Source organism: Rhodnius prolixus, unplaced genomic scaffold (genome assembly GCF_049639745.1).
Source record: "Rhodnius prolixus isolate KJV_2025 unplaced genomic scaffold, Rpr scaffold_13, whole genome shotgun sequence".
Lineage (NCBI taxonomy): Eukaryota > Metazoa > Arthropoda > Insecta > Hemiptera > Reduviidae > Rhodnius > Rhodnius prolixus.
In genome coordinates this window covers 9233332-9251777 of record NW_027411583.1, presented here as the reverse complement: position 1 = coordinate 9251777, position 18446 = coordinate 9233332, and the positions used below count along the sequence as shown (strand labels likewise).

General features: G+C 30.8%; 2 protein-coding genes and 1 long non-coding RNA gene across 4 annotated transcripts; 2 read left to right on the top strand and 1 right to left on the bottom strand.

Moving 5' to 3' along the window:
- The first annotated feature begins 3801 nt into the window (after positions 1-3801).
- On the top strand, positions 3802-7814 carry Vps60 (vacuolar protein sorting 60). The gene is made up of 5 exons (XM_074116174.1): positions 3802-4042; positions 4173-4324; positions 5100-5265; positions 6040-6267; positions 7318-7814. Exons 1-5 carry the CDS (start codon positions 3974-3976, stop codon positions 7363-7365), a joined length of 663 nt encoding a protein of 220 aa, XP_073972275.1. The 5' UTR covers positions 3802-3973; the 3' UTR covers positions 7366-7814.
- Positions 7815-10807: 2993 nt separating this feature from the next.
- Positions 10808-17853, top strand: LOC141448098 (uncharacterized). Its single transcript, XR_012454847.1, has 3 exons — positions 10808-11010; positions 15032-15215; positions 15555-17853. It is a non-coding gene; the product is annotated as an uncharacterized lncRNA (long non-coding RNA).
- On the bottom strand, positions 11907-15158 carry LOC141448088 (MYCBP-associated protein-like). 2 transcript variants are annotated; one of them, XM_074116161.1, is made up of 2 exons: positions 15022-15158; positions 11907-14342 (listed from the first exon to the last, which is right to left on the bottom strand). In XM_074116161.1, the coding sequence occupies exon 2, from the start codon at positions 14320-14322 to the stop codon at positions 11986-11988; it is 2337 nt and encodes a 778-aa protein (XP_073972262.1). In that variant the 5' UTR covers positions 14323-14342; positions 15022-15158; the 3' UTR covers positions 11907-11985. The 2 variants fall into 2 exon arrangements, with proteins under 2 accessions (XP_073972262.1, XP_073972261.1); XM_074116160.1 differs by lacking the exon at positions 15022-15158 and adding an exon at positions 14837-14958.
- Positions 17854-18446: the final 593 nt, after the last annotated feature.

Genomic DNA, 18446 nt, shown 5'->3' with positions numbered 1-18446 from the left:
GTGTCAGGCCAGGAAAAAAATTTTCCTATTTACTTGTCTAAGTTTACCAAAAAAATCAATTCTATCAAGGCACATGGAAATATGTAAAATGAGCGAAATCGAATCGTAAAAGGAAGTTGTGGATGCCTCTTTTATTTTATCAAACCTTATTACAGCTATCATATTGCCATAGTAACAATAAATAAGTCCTAACTTATAGAGAACAGGTTTTAGAAGTTTAAACTAATATTGGCGAAGCTTATGTCCCTTCAATGGCTGGCAGGAACAGAACCAATAGAATAAAGTTGTCAGACTTATGGTCTACTCTGTCAAAAAGTTTCATGTTGGAAAAAGTTGAATATAAAGCTGTATTGCCCCCTAAAAGTCGATACATTGAGAAGTTATTTGTAAAAGTTAATTTACAAGATCCAGGAAGTCTGTATAGCTGAATTAAATTATTGGTAGGAAAAGAAAACTTTCTAGACAAAGATTAACTCTGCTGGATGTGACTTTTCTTTCTTGTTACACAAGATATATGTTACAAAACTGCATGAGCTATCTGGAGGAAGTTGTAATTAAAATATTTTCTTACTTCCGCTGTTAGATATTAAGCTGCAGAAATAATATCGTTAAGATTTCCTTAACAAGTTAAGAAACTTTACATATAAAATTGTTTTAATCAAAACTACGATTAATGAATTCGTTATCAGTTCACTTGAAGATGAATTATGGGACCCACAATTTTGAATACATTGCAAAATTATTTCTTCGTTCTTCTACTTCAGGCAGATTTTCGATTTCCAGATAGCGTTTTATAATTGGAGGTTCCTGCTAACCATGTCTAACGAGTCAATTCCATTTTGGTGCGGAATTATATGCTGATCTTCAGCGAGATAAGGTAAATCTCCGTTTAAGCTGGGTGCCAGGATTTACAGTTTATAATGAAGAAATCAACCTGATTTCTCAATCAAGCTTCTTAATAAAATCGATGCTAAGATTAACGTGGTCATCATGGAATTTCTCAAAAACGAAAGCAAAGTTGACATAAAATCTAATATCTTCTGCCAGTAATGATTAGATACTTTAAAATCCTTGCAAGTATCTAAAATTTAAAAGAATTGATATAAACTCATAGCATCCATTTGAGTTTTATCTTCATGACTCTTTCGAGAACGAAAAGTTACTTACACTATGCTTACTGATGAAGTTCTGCTGTGTTCGAAGCTTCACCTTCTAACTCAACCACAATAAACTCCTTTTTTCTTATAGTATATTGTTTTATTACTGAATTTCATGATAAGCTTTTACGACATAATTACTGATTATATCAAAAATATATTACTAAAATTCCAGCCAAGTGTTAGCAAGCCCCAAATCCTTATTAACATCTTCGTAAAATAATGTTGGATCACGTAGACTCAAATTCAAAGAAACAACGATTAATGCTTTTCTTAAATTTACTTTATTCTTTTTCTATTTTCTTGCTTAGTTAATTGCTGAACATTTATTGCTTTATTAAAACAGTCCAGTCGGAAAATTGTATAAGCGTTTATCGTTATTCATAGTTAAGCTATAGTTTGAAGGATATTAAATTTAAATTTGTATTCTCCTTAATAAAATAATTAATATCCATAAGAAGGTAATGTAGACATTAACCCATTAACTGCTCTTTTTTTTTGACAAATTTTACTATTTTTTTTATTTAATAGAGTTTTTTAATAACTCCAGTATTAAATAAATAGTGTTTTCACATTTCATTCTATTAAAAAAATTATTTTTTTGAGAAGTTCCATTTAGGGATTACGGTAACTACAGGTATAAAAAATTACTTTCTAAAAAAACATTTTATTTTTGTATAAATTAAGTATATGTTTACATCAACAAAGATAAAAGAGTGTTTAAAATATTAATATTTTACAATATTTAAAATATTGTTTTAAAAAAAATCAATAAGAATTGTCAAATAATTGAAATTAGGAGTGCCATTTGGCCATATATTCGGTATGTATCCCTACATTACATTTCCTAAGTTTTTTCAAATGTTCATCCTCATACCAATACATCTGTTCTTGTGGAAGAGAAAGGTATCTAGTTATCAGTAGGAATTGAATAAACTTACGCAGGCAGTCTATAGAAAACTGGAATGCATGAAGATTATTTTGGCAGCGTAAGATGCTCTCTCTTTCACTATAATACAGTATTACGTCTTCTGATAACAAGGTTTCCAATATCAGTACAGGTGATTTTCCTTAAAGAACTTTTTCTTTTTTCCTCTCTTTCCTTATTATTCTCTAAGAGTTTGAAGAAATCACTTCATTTTCTTCCAAGATGATCTCACAGACTCTTTTTTTTTTTTTTTTTTTTTTTTTTTTTAGCTTTTTTAGGCAGGCAAGGTAATTCTTCATTGATACTTTCTTTAAGAAGATTGGTGTGAATTTCGCCTGGTAGGTTCTTTGAGACTGTAGATTTTAAGACATTCTCATCAATCTCCTCGTCATCAGTTAGAGCAGCTACTTTATCTGGTAGTAACTCCACGATGTCGATAACATCACTACCCTCATCATACAATTATTCTAGAAAATAGGTATCCTTTTCTATTGACTCTTGAATTGTTTTGAACTCATAGCTGAAGAAAAAACACATCAGAATTAGCAAAAAATGTACGTCTATCAGCCATATAATCCCCAAATGGGAATCTCAAAATATAAGGTCAAAACTCTTAAAAAAGGCTTCATTTGGGAAGAAAACAGCTATGTTTAAAAGTTAAAGATATAGGGCACATATTAAACATAGAATAAGCTTTTCACTACAATTCGTTGATATTTTTTGTAAATTGTGAACTCGGTCATAATTATTCTTTCCACCTACCTTGCGTGTTGACAACTTAAAAATGAGATTTTTTAGTTAAAAAAAACACTAGTTATTCCAACCTCACTTTAAATGTATGTTTACACTGTTATATTTACGTTATAGAAGGGTACAATATCACAACTATCAATACTGCCAAGAGAAAAACCTAACAAAAGCTACGATCCCCAAATATGGCCTATGGAAGGTAGTGGGTTAAATTGTAAATGCTTATGCTATCTATTGAGAAGAAGGTGAACTAGATTAGTAGCGTTTGCTAAAAAGTAGCGCTAGTTTGCTAGTATCTAAGTAACTCAAAACACTTCTACAGATTAGGATCAAAAATAAACAAACAACTTATTCTGATTTTTTAATTTTTTTTTTAAATTATATTTGCATTTTCAATTTTGATATATTATGGACTTGAAGAATCTGGTTGGTTCCAGATGGTGTGATCTAAGTCAAAGCAGTTGCCACTGAAGTAAATTTATTTTTTTATGGTATGTACAATATCCTTGTTCTAAAATACCCTATTAATAACAATAATGTGTTTATTGAAATCCCATGCGATAATTAACAATGTAATTCAATTACAACAACATACTGAGGCTATTTTTTATTCTGGCTGTGAAACGATTTGAAGGTATTACTATAACTTTTATAGTTTTGTTTGTCCGTTGAGTGAAGAGATCTGAATGTGGTTTTTAAAAACATAATACATACCTTTTTTATCTTAACTGACAAGTGATTAATTTTGGCATAATTCACGCTGTGTGAGGGGGCGCCCAAAGATTAAAGGAAAAGCAATAGGTGTTTCAAACATAAGTTTATTTCTTTTATAAAATTAAGTAAACAAAATATAAATAACATTTTTTGAAGAATACCATTTTATAATTAATTAATTAAAGAAATAAACTTGAAACGTTTTTTTTATTACATAATATTGCGTAGATTTCAAAGTAACATCGATGAGTTTGCATGGTAACTGTAACAGTTCGAAGGTTGTTACTAGCTGTCATTTTATGATTTCTATGTGTTAATCGGCTTGTTGGTTTCAGCTTCCATTCATTCGTTTTTTTAAGAAGATAAATTGTATATTCTATGTTATTAAATTGTAAGTGACATCTAGAAAAAAAAAAGAAGCAAAATGAATAGATTATTTGGTAAGAAAAAACCTACTGAACCACCACCAAATTTAAACGATGTTATTTCAGGAGTAAGTAGTTTTTCTCTTTTGATTTTTAGTTATTTATTGAATTTCTCGGCTCTTCATATAAGGTTGAAGTACAGTTTTTATTAGTTAATGCGTAGGAGATTATGTGATCACTGATTAACTTCATTCCTAGGTTGATACCAAAGCAGATTCAATTGAAGGGAAAATGACAAAATTAGATGCAGAACTTAGGAAATATAAAGATCAGATGGCAAAAATGCGTGAAGGTCCGGCCAAGAATGCAGTTAAACAAAAAGCTATGAGAGTGTTAAAACAAAGAAAAATGTAAGTTCGAGGTGTCTTATAATTGTTTGGTTTCTAATTGTTTAATGCTATTTGGATAGTTTTTTTCTTAGAGAGGTGTAAAAGGCCTCAAAGAATTTTAAATGGTTTTTAATTGACTGGCTTTTCTTAGTTTTTTACAAATGTAACAGCCATATAGTTTACTATAGGCTAACCACCCATCCTGTAATGAAGCTTTAGTCCTAGCGTTGCGGTTACTGTACATTTCGTTATTGGTTGAAGTTCGAAAAGTGCCTAATATATAATAGAAAACTTTTTACGCAACATTTGATTAAATGTAAGTAACAAACAAAATTTTCAGTTTGCCAGACACATTCACAGAATAGTATCAATAATAAATTATATGTGTGCCGATTTATTAGCATTCATGCACTAATGTCTAAAGTATAGATGTATAATAAAGTCTAAAGTATGGTTTCTTCAAAGGTATCCTCTTGAAATTAGAGAATGAAGCTGTGTAGGAGTTAGGATTGTTTTCACCTTCCTATGTATACTTCATTAAGTATTAATTATTTTAATTTTCCGTTCAATTGACTCGTAAGAAAACGTTTTAGCAATAATGCTGAAATAAATATAAATTTGTTGATTGAATATTTACGTTTGAATATTTTTAAGATTTCTATTCTTTGTTATTGATATATGTGTGCATATATACTCTCTTTCTCGAGATATTTATGTATTAAATGTTAAACCTAGCCCTTTATAAGCCTGGTATTATTATTGTTTTATCTGTTTATTTATTGATAACTATTTGCAGGTATGAACAACAGGTAGGCAATTTAAGACAACAAGCCTTTAATATGGAACAGGCAAATTTCGCTGTACAATCACTTAAGGACACTCAATCAACTGTGGTCGCCATGAAAGCTGGTGTTAAAAGTATGCAAAAGGAATTCAAAAAAATCAACATTGATGATATTGAGGTAAGTAACTCTTTGCATAAGATTAACAAAAAGTTATCTATTCTGCAAGTATTCACACTCTAATGTAATCCTATATTAGATAGTAACAAGAAAATTGTTCAAATAGGGAGTAATATTGGTTATCTAACCCTAATGTACCCTGTAGACTCTTAACTGTGAAGTATTTCAAAGCCATTTCCAGAGCCGTTATGTGCTACACTTCCAGTTACGGCTTTAGGAAATACGAAACTATTAGTGTGAACAAAGAATGTTTAAGGTCTTTAAGTCTTAAGTCTTCTGTATTAAAAGGTATTACCCACGAATAATTTTATCCAACTGGTGCAATTATAATTCGGTAATATTATTTAAATGTTTGTAGCGTTTGATGGCCAGAAATCGTTCAGAATGTCGTAATAAAAACCTTTGGGTGTTTGTTACTGGATGATTGCATAAACTTTTATATTGTTCGTATTTTTTTTTTATTTTTTACTAAAAAAAATAACGTCACATGCTTTGGAATCCACTAAGCGAACTAATAAATAGGTTGTAACCGGAGGGGCTTATTTTAAATTAAAAATCAATCTTAATAATAATTTTAAGAAATTCTTTGATAAAATTGTTTATTATAATTTTTTATCTATTTACTTTTACATTCGATACTTAAGAATTATGTGGCGATATATTCATGGTTCTTTTATTCGACCATTTTTCATCTCTTCCATTCTTATGTGTTTTCCAACATTCTGTAAGGATTTTACTCATTTTTCCGTTTTAAATTTTATTATAATGAACCAGGATATCCAAGACGAAATGGGCGACATGTTGGAAATGAATGATGAAGTTCAGGAAGCCTTGAGTCGTTCGTACGGAGTACCGGATATTGATGAAGATGAACTAGCCGCAGAACTGGATGCTCTTGGGGAAGAGATTGCGCTGGACGATGATACCTCCTATTTGGATGATGCTGTTACAGCACCGCCGGCACCTGTAAAAGAGCCTTCCACCACACCGCAAAAGAATAAGGCAATCTATGATTAATGTTTTTTTTTTTTAATTCTTATTGGATTTTCATTTAAAAAATAATAAATTTGCTTTATGTAAGTGTAAGATTGAAGCTGTCTTATTAGTTCTAAGTCAGTTTGAAAAATTGGGTCACGTAATTTTCACTAGGTAATAAATTCGTTTGAGTGATTATACTACTCTTTTTATTATATTATATTATACCAAACGTTCGAAACAGGTTTACTAAAACATAAGAGGATATGTCCTGAAATTCTCTATCTCGGTATTGCCATCTGGACGCTTTCCAACAGTTTTCTCCATTCTTTCCGCCTTAGTACGTCATCGACATACTCTTGCATTCGTTAAACATGGATCCACCACTAACTAGGCCTCTCTCGACAGACGCCAATCCACGGTAGTGCTACTGGGTATTCTTAGAGACTAGCCATTCCTCTCCATCCGTTATCTTACACCGATATTCCTTCTTCATCGGTCCGTAAATTTATTTGAGGATATTCCTCAAATTCAGAGATTGCTCATTCCAAAAACAACACCCACAGTTACATTGACTCACGTGCATATGGTATGTCTAATGGTCTATAGACTTGTATAACAGTAGTTTCGCACGTATAATATTATAGTGTAATAGAAGTAATTTTTGAATGGTAAAATATAATTTATTGCCTGTAGCGATTCTTGCCTTACTGACTGAGTCAGCTTCATTGAACTCTGTTAATACCATTCCTTAATAGTTGTAACTGATTTTACTTTCGCAAATTTATGGATCAACTTCGCGATGATTTCTTTCTTTTCTTCTTTGGAACTTACAAAACTTCATCCCTATTAATCATCCCTATTAAAATGCAATTTTAACAAAAAGAAGTTCAAACAAAATCATAGGTTTCCGTCTCAGAATGTGGGCACAAATCCTAAAAAACAATCTTAAATTTTTTAGGTTTTTCTCATAACGTTTTGTTTTCGATCAAATCTCAATATCAGTTATGATGGCAAATTTTTCTTACTATAAAAAAAAAATCTTCTAAATTTATTTATTCCTCTTTTTTTCTTTAGGATGGAGTTGCAGTAGATGAATTTGGCTTGCCACAGATTCCTGCCTGAAATTATTGTCTTCAATAATATTAATAATGTAAACAGTTTCAGTTAATATTTCTCAAGTAAATATGATAACATTTTGCTTTTTAATGATGCTTCACGAAGATGCCTTTTTTATTCATTTGTTTCCAAAGAGATCAAAATCACGAAATTGCAACCATATTTAATAATGACGTTAAAATAAAGCTGTCAATACATATGTAAAGTCAAAAAGAATTACCCTTTTATTTATTAATGGCAATATAGTACATAGTATTGTAATTATTGTAAATGGTAAAAAATATAATAATGTATTTTTCGAAAATATCACCTTTAAAATGTATTTTACAATGTTATTGATTTATCTATTTTTCAAGGTTTATTATTTGAAGAATCGTAAGTGTAATTGAAGTGAAAGTGTATTTTATGTTAATTATTTTTCTTTTTGTGTTTATCATTAACAAAGTATTAAAGTATTGGTTGTTTTTTCAGTAAACGTCAACTCCGGTATTAATTATTTATTTATGGTGCTTTACATTGGCGCCTGGATTTTTTTCTTCAGTGCACTGTCGACCTCCAGACAGTGTTCTCTCGTTACAGACACTGGTCCATATGGACAGTGAACTGTAAGATTCATTCTTTGGATGATAAAGCCGCACATCGTCAAAACCTACATTTTAACTTTTTCAACTATATTCTTAAAAAATTATTCTTATGATTTTCTCGAAAATTATATTACTTTTCACATAGCTATAGTTAAATAATTTTTCTAATAGAATATTTTGAAAATTAGGGCAGTTCTGGGGGAAGTGGTACGGTTCGCTGACGAGCTGCTCTTCTATCTTTTTTAATCTTTATTGAAACGGTATACTGCTCTATGGCAAAGATTTGTTGTTTCTACCCTAGTGTTTTATATATTACAGCAGATGATGAGAACACTCTCATTTAGGCTCCCAAGGGACGTTCCATAAGAGAGCGGGTTCCCCTCGGTTCGGTAATCCAGAATTCATTATTCCAACTCGCTCCTTTTGTAGATATTTTAAAGAACACTTTTTCTGCATGAAAAGAAACTCGAGGATATATTCCACTCCAACTTCTTCTATCCAGTTAAGAGAGTAGTTAAGGATAACTGTTTCTTCCCTTGGACGTAACTGTGCTACGTTCTCTATTTTTTTGCTCCAATTTTATTATCATTTTTTTTCTTTACTCACTCAATAATGGGCCTATTAAAATTCAAATGTACACAAGGAAAACAAAATTCGATCACTATTGATTTCAAATTAGTTTATACACTTGTGCTCAATCGCTATGCGAACTTGTATTAATCATATATTTAAAATAATGTAATATAATTCAAATGATAACAAATAAAATTTTAAACTTAAGATTATTAGTTAAAAATACTTTTTAAATATTTCATTTTATTTAGACAACACTGGTAATTAACCTAAGTGTAACCTTCCTACCATGTAATACCTACTTCTTACTAGTGATGGGCAGAACGAGTCCGCGTTTGGAGTCGTTGGATTTGAATCAGTTCCAGGGTTGGAATCGATTCCAACAACTCGTTCACTGATTCCAGTCTGTACTTACCCTATGCATTTGTACAAATGTCACGCATTGTAATTAAATAAATAATTAAAAGTTAGCTTTTCCAGTTAATAACAAAACTATATTTCTTTAACACACATTAAGTAGTTCCCTAATTCCCAATTGATCTGATAAATATAAAATTAACAACGTAACCAAATATTAACAAAAATAGGCTAGTCAAATATAAAAATTAAAGCAACTGCAGTTTTGTCGTTATCTAGCTTGACCACCGGAGTTAACTTGATTCAAGAAGAAAAACGCAAATGGGTAGGAAATTATTCCCATAAAAAAAAATTATAACCCTTCAAACAAAATGATAATTACTCATAAAGAAAGAAATATTTATTTACTATGAATTAATATCAAGCTTTTAAAATATCTTATTATTTTACAAAAAGAAAAAGCTGTGTGCCAAATCTTTAACTTAGCGGCTGGACGCTCTTTCTCTTATCTTCATTGGCGAAAGTTAAATCGTGTACATGTCATGACGACGATCAAAGTAATACTGAGCTAAAAAATAGTATTACCTAACTGCTTTACTTACTGCTGTATCCCTCCCACTCTATCACCTATTTCACAAACATTCGTCGATTGGAAGTAGGTTTTAGTTAAATATTTGTTTCATTTGAAAACAAAAAACATTATAACGCTTTCTCAAGATGTTTTTAAGTTTTAAAAATTTGTTTTTGTCCATTACTCTTGTAAAATACGAAGAATTTTAAATAAAATATAATATACAAACACAAATGATCTAGAATGCAGGTGGAGTCAGTCGGCGTTGTCATGGTGATGGAACCGTTTAACGACTCCGGTTCCAGCTCCAGCATTTTCTATTGGCTAGATTCAGTGAACGAAAAAATGGAACGAGTCCGGTTTCAAAAGGATTTAAATCACTCCGGATTTGACTCCACCAATTCCAGTGGATTTAACCAATGAAATTGCTGGTGTTGGGCCGGAGTCGTTAAACGGTTCCATCACCATGACAACGCCGACTGACTCCACCTGCACTCTAGATCATTCTGTGTTTGTATATTATATTTTATTCGAAATTCTTCGTATATTATAAGAGTAATGGACAAAAACAAATTTTTAAAAATTAAAAACATCTTGAGAAAGCGTTATAATGTTTTTTGTTTTCAAATGAAACGAATATTAAACTACAACCCATTTCCAATCGACGAATGTTTGTGAAGTAGGTGATAGAGTGGGAGGGATACAGCAGTAAGTAAACCAGTTAGGTAATACTATTTTTTAGCTCAGTATTACTTTGATCGTCGTAATAACATGTACACGATTTAACTTTCGCCAATGAAGATAAGAGAAAGAGCGTCCAGCCGCTAAGTTAAAGATTAAGCACACAGCATTTTCTATATGTAAAATAAAATATTAAATAATAAGTAAAGTAACTACAGCATTGCTTTTTAATTAACGAGATGGGTGTGCCTGGTGTTTCTTTGCAAGGTTCGCTATATTGGGTACGAAATTATTTTTCCTTCGACTCCCTGTCTTAGATCGACCCCTACTTTTGTTTAGAAATTAACAAAATAATAAAATGAATATTATTTTAGAATCGATATTCTAAAAAAACCTTGGAACTTATTTTATTCTTCAAGCATCAGTATTTAAGCTCGCCAGATTTTGTATTTTGGTGTGGATTCCTCTTACAAGTTGGAATGTGTCAGTGAACTTCTACATAGTAGCCTTAAGTGAGTTTTATTTTAGTGTAAACGACTACAGTATTAATTATTTTCATTTTAATTTGCCTCAATTTTTTGGGGCGGGGCGGAATCACTTTTTTTTAAAATAGGGATTTGAATCAACTCGTTCCACCATCGGACTCGTTCCAGTGGAACGAGTCCGCTCTAATAGCCCATCACTACTTCTTACTGTCGAACGTGCGTGTTAGATCCGCTGATTGAGTTGAATATTCTGCTAAACACTTTTATAATTTAAACACTTTTATAATAGTAAACACTTTTTTATAATATTTCAAATTATAAAAAACTAGTTGATAACATATAATAGTAGCAATTAGTGAACAAGCAAGATTGTCGATTACTGCAACTTATAGAAACAATTGTAAGTAGAAAAATAATTTTTGAAAGACTAAAATATTAGTTCACAGAAGGTATCGTTCTTTCATCTATATTTTGAACTTCTTTTTTAACTTTTGTAAATCTAAAAAAAGAGTTTCATCATAAGTTTGGTGGATAACTGTGATAAATAATTGATGGTCAAAATAAATTAGTTAAAAGACTGAATATCAAAAACCTGTAAAAGGCTTTTGAAAAATTGAAGTGGATGTTAATGTTGGTTTTAGGAATTCATTCTCTGATAAGTGCCACTTTGTTAAAGTTTGCCACATTCATATAGGCCAACTTTTGTTACATTTCCAATTTTCCAGATAAAGATTTGAAGTTCTAGATAAGGAAATTTAAAAAAAATGGGTTTGATTAGATAGGTGGAAGCAATCGATTTCGCTGTAGTGTCTGAAGATCCTTTTAACCAAGCATTAAGAAAGAGCGAATAAGTTGACTGTGTAACTGAAACATTGATTGAGTGTGAGGATTTCATAGGTACCTTAGGATTTTAACGTTTTAAAAGTCGGATCCTGTCGCCATCATGCCAATCATATGTGTGTAAATCTACCAACTGGAACAAGAGATGTGATCAGCCAGTAAGATCTAGCGTTTGTTAGGAAAACCAATATGCAAGCTGAAGTCAGGTACTTCAAATATCGTTTTGGATAAAACAATTCTGAAGACCATTTAAAGAAATTTAGGTAAATTGTATTCATTGAGTGTATGCAAGATAGTAGCTATTGGAAAGAAAACAATAGACCCAACCTGACCAGGAACGAATTGTATTGAACTCCCTCCTATGTTTTCAGTGTAGCCTGGATGCCCTCTCCTTCAAGACTTTTCACCAGAATTTTCTCCTCACTTTGATTCTTGATGGCGAATGGTAAAGTGGTTTATCAAATATCTTTTATTTCTCAGACACTTTAATACTTGCAATCAAAGAAAAATAATATTGAATTAATGCACAAATTCTTTATTCCGGTTCGTATGAATAAGCCAGTTTCGGATGAGTGCCAATCAATGTATTATTTTCATCTAGAACATCATCCAACATTACCGTTGATTCTAAAAATGCTGTAATCTCGTCAATAGTTTTCGAAAGAATGATTTTACATTGATAAATAAAGATACTTCTAAGCCTTTTCCTGTTACTGTCTGGTTCAATTTTTATTTTCTTCTGTTTTTGATGTGCTTTAATGTAATTGATAAATTTCTTTCTTTTTAATGAATTCTTAAGTTCACCTTTAATTTGGCTAGGTTTTCTCTTGAGTTTTCTATTTTCCATGCTTGAAACTCGTAAGTTCCGTTCTTGTTCCGATTTTACACTCCCTGTTCTCTTTTCAGCACCATCCATTTTAGTCGCTGTAGTTATTCTTCCACTTGACATGGATTTCGATCTAAATTTTAACTCTGAGTTAGATGGAGCATTTCGATTATGCTTTACTTTTAAGCTTATTACGTCGGTAATTTTTCCGAATTCCTCTTTAATAGTATTTAGTACTCCTGCTTTAAATGTTTGATTTTCCAATGGAATGGAAATATTACCAATCTGGAGAGTATCAATTTGTTTTCTTTTCAAATAATTTTTAAATATATCATTGAATACTTTTTCAGGTTTTTCTTGTCTTATTTCATTTGCGTCTACTTGCTCTGGTAATAATGTCTCATCTTTTTCATATAATAATTCCGTTCTGGGCAGCGGTTGTAAACTGAATACACTTTCCAAATTTACAAACACCATTTCCATATCATTTATACATTGACATAGTAAAGTATATACACCTGTGTACGTACTGTTCGATATATTTCTGTGTATGGGAGGTCTTTGCAATGAATAATAGATTATTTTCAATGCTGTTAAACATTTATTTTTTATTTTCTCATTTTTTACCCTATTTACAGCGTCATGTAATGATTTCATTCTGTAGTTCCAGGGTTGCTTTTTAATTTTAAAATACATTGATTTTAATAATTTTACTTCATATCTGTGATAGTATAAATTTGGATTGTTGTATTCAAATTTCTCACCCTCATTAAATAGTTCGTTAAATTTGTAAACTTTCATTGGCTCTTTTGGCTCGCAAATTTTAGTACATTTCGTTCTCGTTGTATTCAATTTACATTTTTTTAAATAATGATTTATGTATGCAGCAGAAATTATTGGCTCTTGTTCATCCGTGGACACTCCACACAGTATAAAGAAGATTGGTTCTGCACGCAATGAAGGTCTACAGATTAACTGCCATACCTCTTTGTAAATTCCATTGGTTTCTGATTTAAATAAAAAGAATAAATTTGTATTTTTACCTGGTAATATTGTACCATTAGAATTATCAAAGAAAAATCTTGGTTGGTCACAATTGCTGAATTTTAATGGGAAATTATTCTTATAACATTGCATCTTTTTCCATTTATAATGTACAACTGTTGAACCTTTGTTAGCGATTCTAATCGTTTTTTCATCATTTTTATCAATGCCATCACTGTATAAAGAAACATAGCACAGGAATCCTGCACTTTTCTTGAAGGGATTAAGGAAAGTATTACCTATTTTCAAGACTGGTTCATTAATTTTATAAGGGTCATCGTCATATTGCCAGAATGGACATTTTCTATCTTTAGTTTCGTCCATGGTGACTATTATCTCCGGACCCATAGTTACCACTTTTTCTTTCTCGTCAGTTGTTTCATTGGATCCTTTTCCATGGACAACCAGATTGTCTATATCAGGTGTAAATGGTTCAATTTTGTCTAGTTCCTGTTTCATATCCAGCTTTTTCTTTTGTACTTTTGGATTTGCTTTCCACTTGTTAAGTTCCTTTATACTTCGACAATCTCTTGTTAGAGATTGTTCAGCCATAATATCAATTGGACGTCCACAATAACCATAACCTATGGTGGACGTTTTATGCCCTGAAAAGTCAATCGTTCCTGGATAGGTGTATTTCATGATACTCCCTTCTTTATTGGACTTGCCACACGCGTCCGCTGTAGTTATCCAAAAATTAGGATGACCTCTGTATTTATCGTAGAAACTAATCTTTTGCGCTTCTTCTAGCAATGCTTTTTCATGTTTCACCAGCCAGGGCGTTTCCCGATTCATTACCAATTCATCTGGGCTACGATCAACAGCCTCACCTAGGTGATCGTATTGTAATTTTCTCATTTTCAGCCATTTAGTCCAATTTTCTATACTTTTCGGTTTACACCATACGTCTTTTGTATTTTTTTCTATATAATCGCAAAAATCTTTTTTAGTAACAGAAACGGATTCATCTAGCTTAGCAAACACAATTGCCAGGTCTTCCATTCTTAATTATTTACTTTTTCCTGCAAAAAAATTATCACTTAAGATCTTTAAAGAATTAAATTTAAATCTAATCACATGTTATTTAAAATAATGCTACACTTGTTATATTATTTGAATCCCTTATTCATCATTATTTCATTTAAAAATAATTATTGCCCAGTACAAAGGAAAAAAAGCCTAATTCTGTGGGTGCCCTCCACCCTATGATACACAAGTCCAACTATTAGAATTTTAAAGTATTAGAACAACTCTAAACGTACAGAATCCTTCACTAAATACTAGGTTCATTAATTTTCTATTTAATTATTTTTGTATAATTTTTTACGATTTAGTAACATTTTGGATAACACACATACACATGTGTGTAACCTTCCTCTCTTAGTCAGTCAGTAAGTGTACAGTGTTGTGCGTGATGGGAACATTGTTGAAGTTGAAGTACTTAATTATTTTTAACCAAATTAAACTTTTATCAAGAAAATTTAATACGAAATGATTTAATATGGTTGCTACGTACTTAAACTGGTTGATCCTAACACAACAAAAACTTTCTTCTTCTTATTTTTCTGTAACAAAAAAGAAGAAAAAATGCTCAAACTGCAGTCTTGAAGGGGGGGGAGTTTGGATTGTAAATTTTAGAATTATTAATGTAGCATTTTTTTAATATAAATTTCCAGTACTTTCAATCTAAACTTTTCTAACCCTTTGTCAGCTTGCACAGGCCACTAATGCTCGGCTTTCATGTGAACTGATTACCTCTACAATCACTTCTGTAGATCCAGCAGTATGTGGTAAATTTTAGATGCTTCTCATCTATTCAATGCTGGAGAATAAAGAAGTCAAGGGAATTAACCTACCACTTGGCTTGTGAAAATGGTATGCTCATCCATTATTTAGTAAGTTTAAATTATTACATCATTAACTAAAACTTTTTTTATTATGATTAATCATTCCCATGGAATCGGAATAAATAATGATTCCACTTTCGTACAAGAAAGGTTGAACTTGAAGAAATCTTGTAATATTTGTTAATTAAAAATTGTATTTTAATTAATTTTTTCTTTCCTTTTTTAAAGATAATTGAAAGTAGAATTATTTTGAATTTTCTTGAAAAAAAAAAAGGTTCAGTTTTACATTTACATTTGTGATACTGATAAATATGAATTTAATTTGAGAATATCTACTGATGTTTTAAAGTTGTATTTTTTTCCCCCAGCTTATGCTTTTATTTTTAGGCTTCTTCGATCTTTTTGAGCTCGGCATTCATCTGAAATCATTATTTTTAAGGGTCCTTTCATTAGCACAATTGTAAATATGAGGTGATTTGCATCATCCGATAATAAACCAAACAAGCGATCTACCTACACTCCTTTGTGAATATGTTCTTCAGGTAGTCATATTTATTAATTATTTAAGTTTGTATAATTTGATACGTGCAATAATTATTTCTCAGTTCTGCAGCTAGATCGCATGTTTATGTAGGAATATACAATATTCAATGTGTATATATGCAATGTCAAAAAGTCCACACAAAACATTTAATTATTTCCATTTTTATATTACGTAAAAGTAAATTTGATATGACCATAAATTAAGTACTGAATTACAGATATGGCGAAAATAGGTGTAATAATGAAATATTGTTTAAAGTATTGTAATTATTGTTTAAAAGCAAAACGTTTTGTTGTGGATAGAATGAATTGCATTCCAAAATTTTTGTTAAAAAAATTTACTGATTTTAAAATTACTTAAATAAATTTGAGTGTTGTTCTCTAAAATTTAATAATTTTGATATCACGTTCTAATCAATTATTCAAATACAATTAATATTTCAAATTCAATAATTAGATAATTCTTAAATTATCATTGTCTTTACAATTTACAATTCTTAATTGTAATCATTCAATATTATCAGTTCAATTTGTAAAAAAAAGTTATATTTTTTAACTAAATTTTTTTACTGATTAGGGGTATATTAAAAAATTCAATCTCTCATTAATTTATTTATTTGTTTTATACTGATTTTGGTTCACTATAACACATATAATTTATATAAATGACACTATAAAACGTAAGTGAATGAGTAGTCCAATATGAGGCTAGAGAGTCTCCGGCATGCGTAAATGTGCGCGTAAGGTGGTTACAGATAAGTCATGAGAGTCGCCACATGGTTAAATGTGAGTACAAAATCGTAATATATAAGTCATGAGACCATAGTTTAATGTGAGTGCATGGTAATAATAAATAAGTCGTGAGAGTCATCAGCATGGTTGAATGTGAAGAAGTCATGCGAGTCGTTAGTATGGTTAAATGTGAGTGCAAGATAATAATAAATAAGTCGTGAGAGTCACCAGCATGGTTGAATGTGAAGAAGTCATGAGAGTCGTTAGAATGGTTAAATGTGAGTGCAAGATAATAATAAATAAGTCGTGAGAGTTGCCAGCATGGTAAAATGTGAGGAAGTCATGAGAGTCGCTAGCATGGTTAGATATGAGTGCAAGATAATAATAAATAAGTCGTGAGAGTCGCCAGCATGGTCATAATAGTCGTTAGCATGGTTAAATGTGTGTAAGTCATGAGAGTCGTTATAGCTAGGTTAAATGTGTTAAGTCATGAGAGTCGTTAGCATGGTTAAATGTTTGGAAGTCATGAGAGTCGTAAGCATGGTTAGATATGAGTGCAAGGTGGTATGTATGTCGTGAGAGTCGTTAGCATGGTTAAATTTTTGAAAGTCATGAGAGTCGCCAGCATGGTTAAATGTTTGGAAGTCATGTGAGTCTTAAGCATGGTAAAACAGGGCATGGGAGCGATCTAGCGGCAGTTTGTTGAATCTTTAATGGTTGTCATGGTGATGGGACGCGTTGCTATGGTAACATGGTCTCTAGAGGGTATATAAGAAAGTTCGTCGCGGGGGTGGGGTAGGGTGGGGAGAATAGTTGCTTTCCGACCGTCGAAGCGACAACATCTTCATAACCATTACACTACCATCATGATTCTTTATGAGAGAGGTGAGGACAAGATATCGATGTTTTTGGAGTGACGAGCGAGAGCGATATACCCCCCTGCATCACTCAAGTCGTACTGAAGAAAATTTGTTTATGTTTGCGTATATATACTAGAGGTGACAGCTGTGCAATCTGGTGGTCATTTTTAGAACTACTAACTGTCAAAGTTGTTTACATATGTAAACAAACTGCCAAACTTACCTGTTTAGTGGCGCCCTCTGGCGGATTTTTTTAGAACTAATTTTTTTTATTAACTTTTTTGATATTTCACGTACTCTTACGCATTTTTTTAGAACTAATTTGTAATTTTTTCAATATTTTGCGTTCTCTACCGGATTTTTCCAGAACTATTTTTTTATTTTTAACGTTTTTTGATCCAATTTTTTCTTTGTTTAGTTTTTAACGGTTTTTAGCACTTCTTTTTGCTTGTTTAATAACTGTTATTTTTTTTTTCTGTACAATAATAGAATATAAATACTAAATCTATGTAAAAAAAGGTTTGCAAATAAATAGATTTTTTTAAATTAAAGTTGTTTCTTTATTTTTCAACCAAACTATACATTATCTTTACAAAGGAAAAATTTCATATTATTAATTACATTGTGATAAACATATTTATTACATACTATATAACTAAATAATACATTTTGTAAGTAATTAATTCATACCGAAAGTTGTTGGTATACTATATCAATTGGATGTTTTCTCAACGTCTTTTCCATTTTAACTTCATTTGATGAATAGTTTTGCAGGTAGTACTCCCAGTATTGGATGTTTTAATCTAAAAATCATCTTTATTTACTGAAATAAAGTGTTTATAAAGAGTTAATATTGAATTAAAAAGAGTTCTAATCAATACTACAAATTAAAACTCAATCGGTATTTAATAAATGTATATTTCTACCTCACAGCAATTGAAGGAATATTAAAACATTGAAAATAAAATTTATATTTAAATCTTTTAAACGGATCTGTCTTTTGTTAATTTAGAAAGTACTCGTAGCATATGAAACATTGTGACAGTAAATTATTTGAACTTGAATTACTTCCACATTGCAATTTTACTACTGTATTAAACTCGTTTTAGTCAAGTTACACTTATTTCTATGTATTAAGTTGTTA

What these genes read in the sequence shown, in the direction of transcription:
- LOC141448088 (XM_074116161.1), bottom strand. Translation starts at nt 14,322, where the DNA reads ATGGAAGACCTGGCAATTGTGTTTGCTAAGCTAGATGAATCCGTTTCT.
- Vps60 (XM_074116174.1), top strand. Translation starts at nt 3,974, where the DNA reads ATGAATAGATTATTTGGTAAGAAAAAACCTACTGAACCACCACCAAAT. An exon ending in GTGTTAAAACAAAGAAAAAT is followed by an intron (nt 4,325 to 5,099) that starts GTAAGTTCGAGG and finishes AACTATTTGCAG; the next exon opens with GTATGAACAACAGGTAGGCA. An exon ending in TCAACATTGATGATATTGAG is followed by an intron (nt 5,266 to 6,039) that starts GTAAGTAACTCT and finishes ATAATGAACCAG; the next exon opens with GATATCCAAGACGAAATGGG.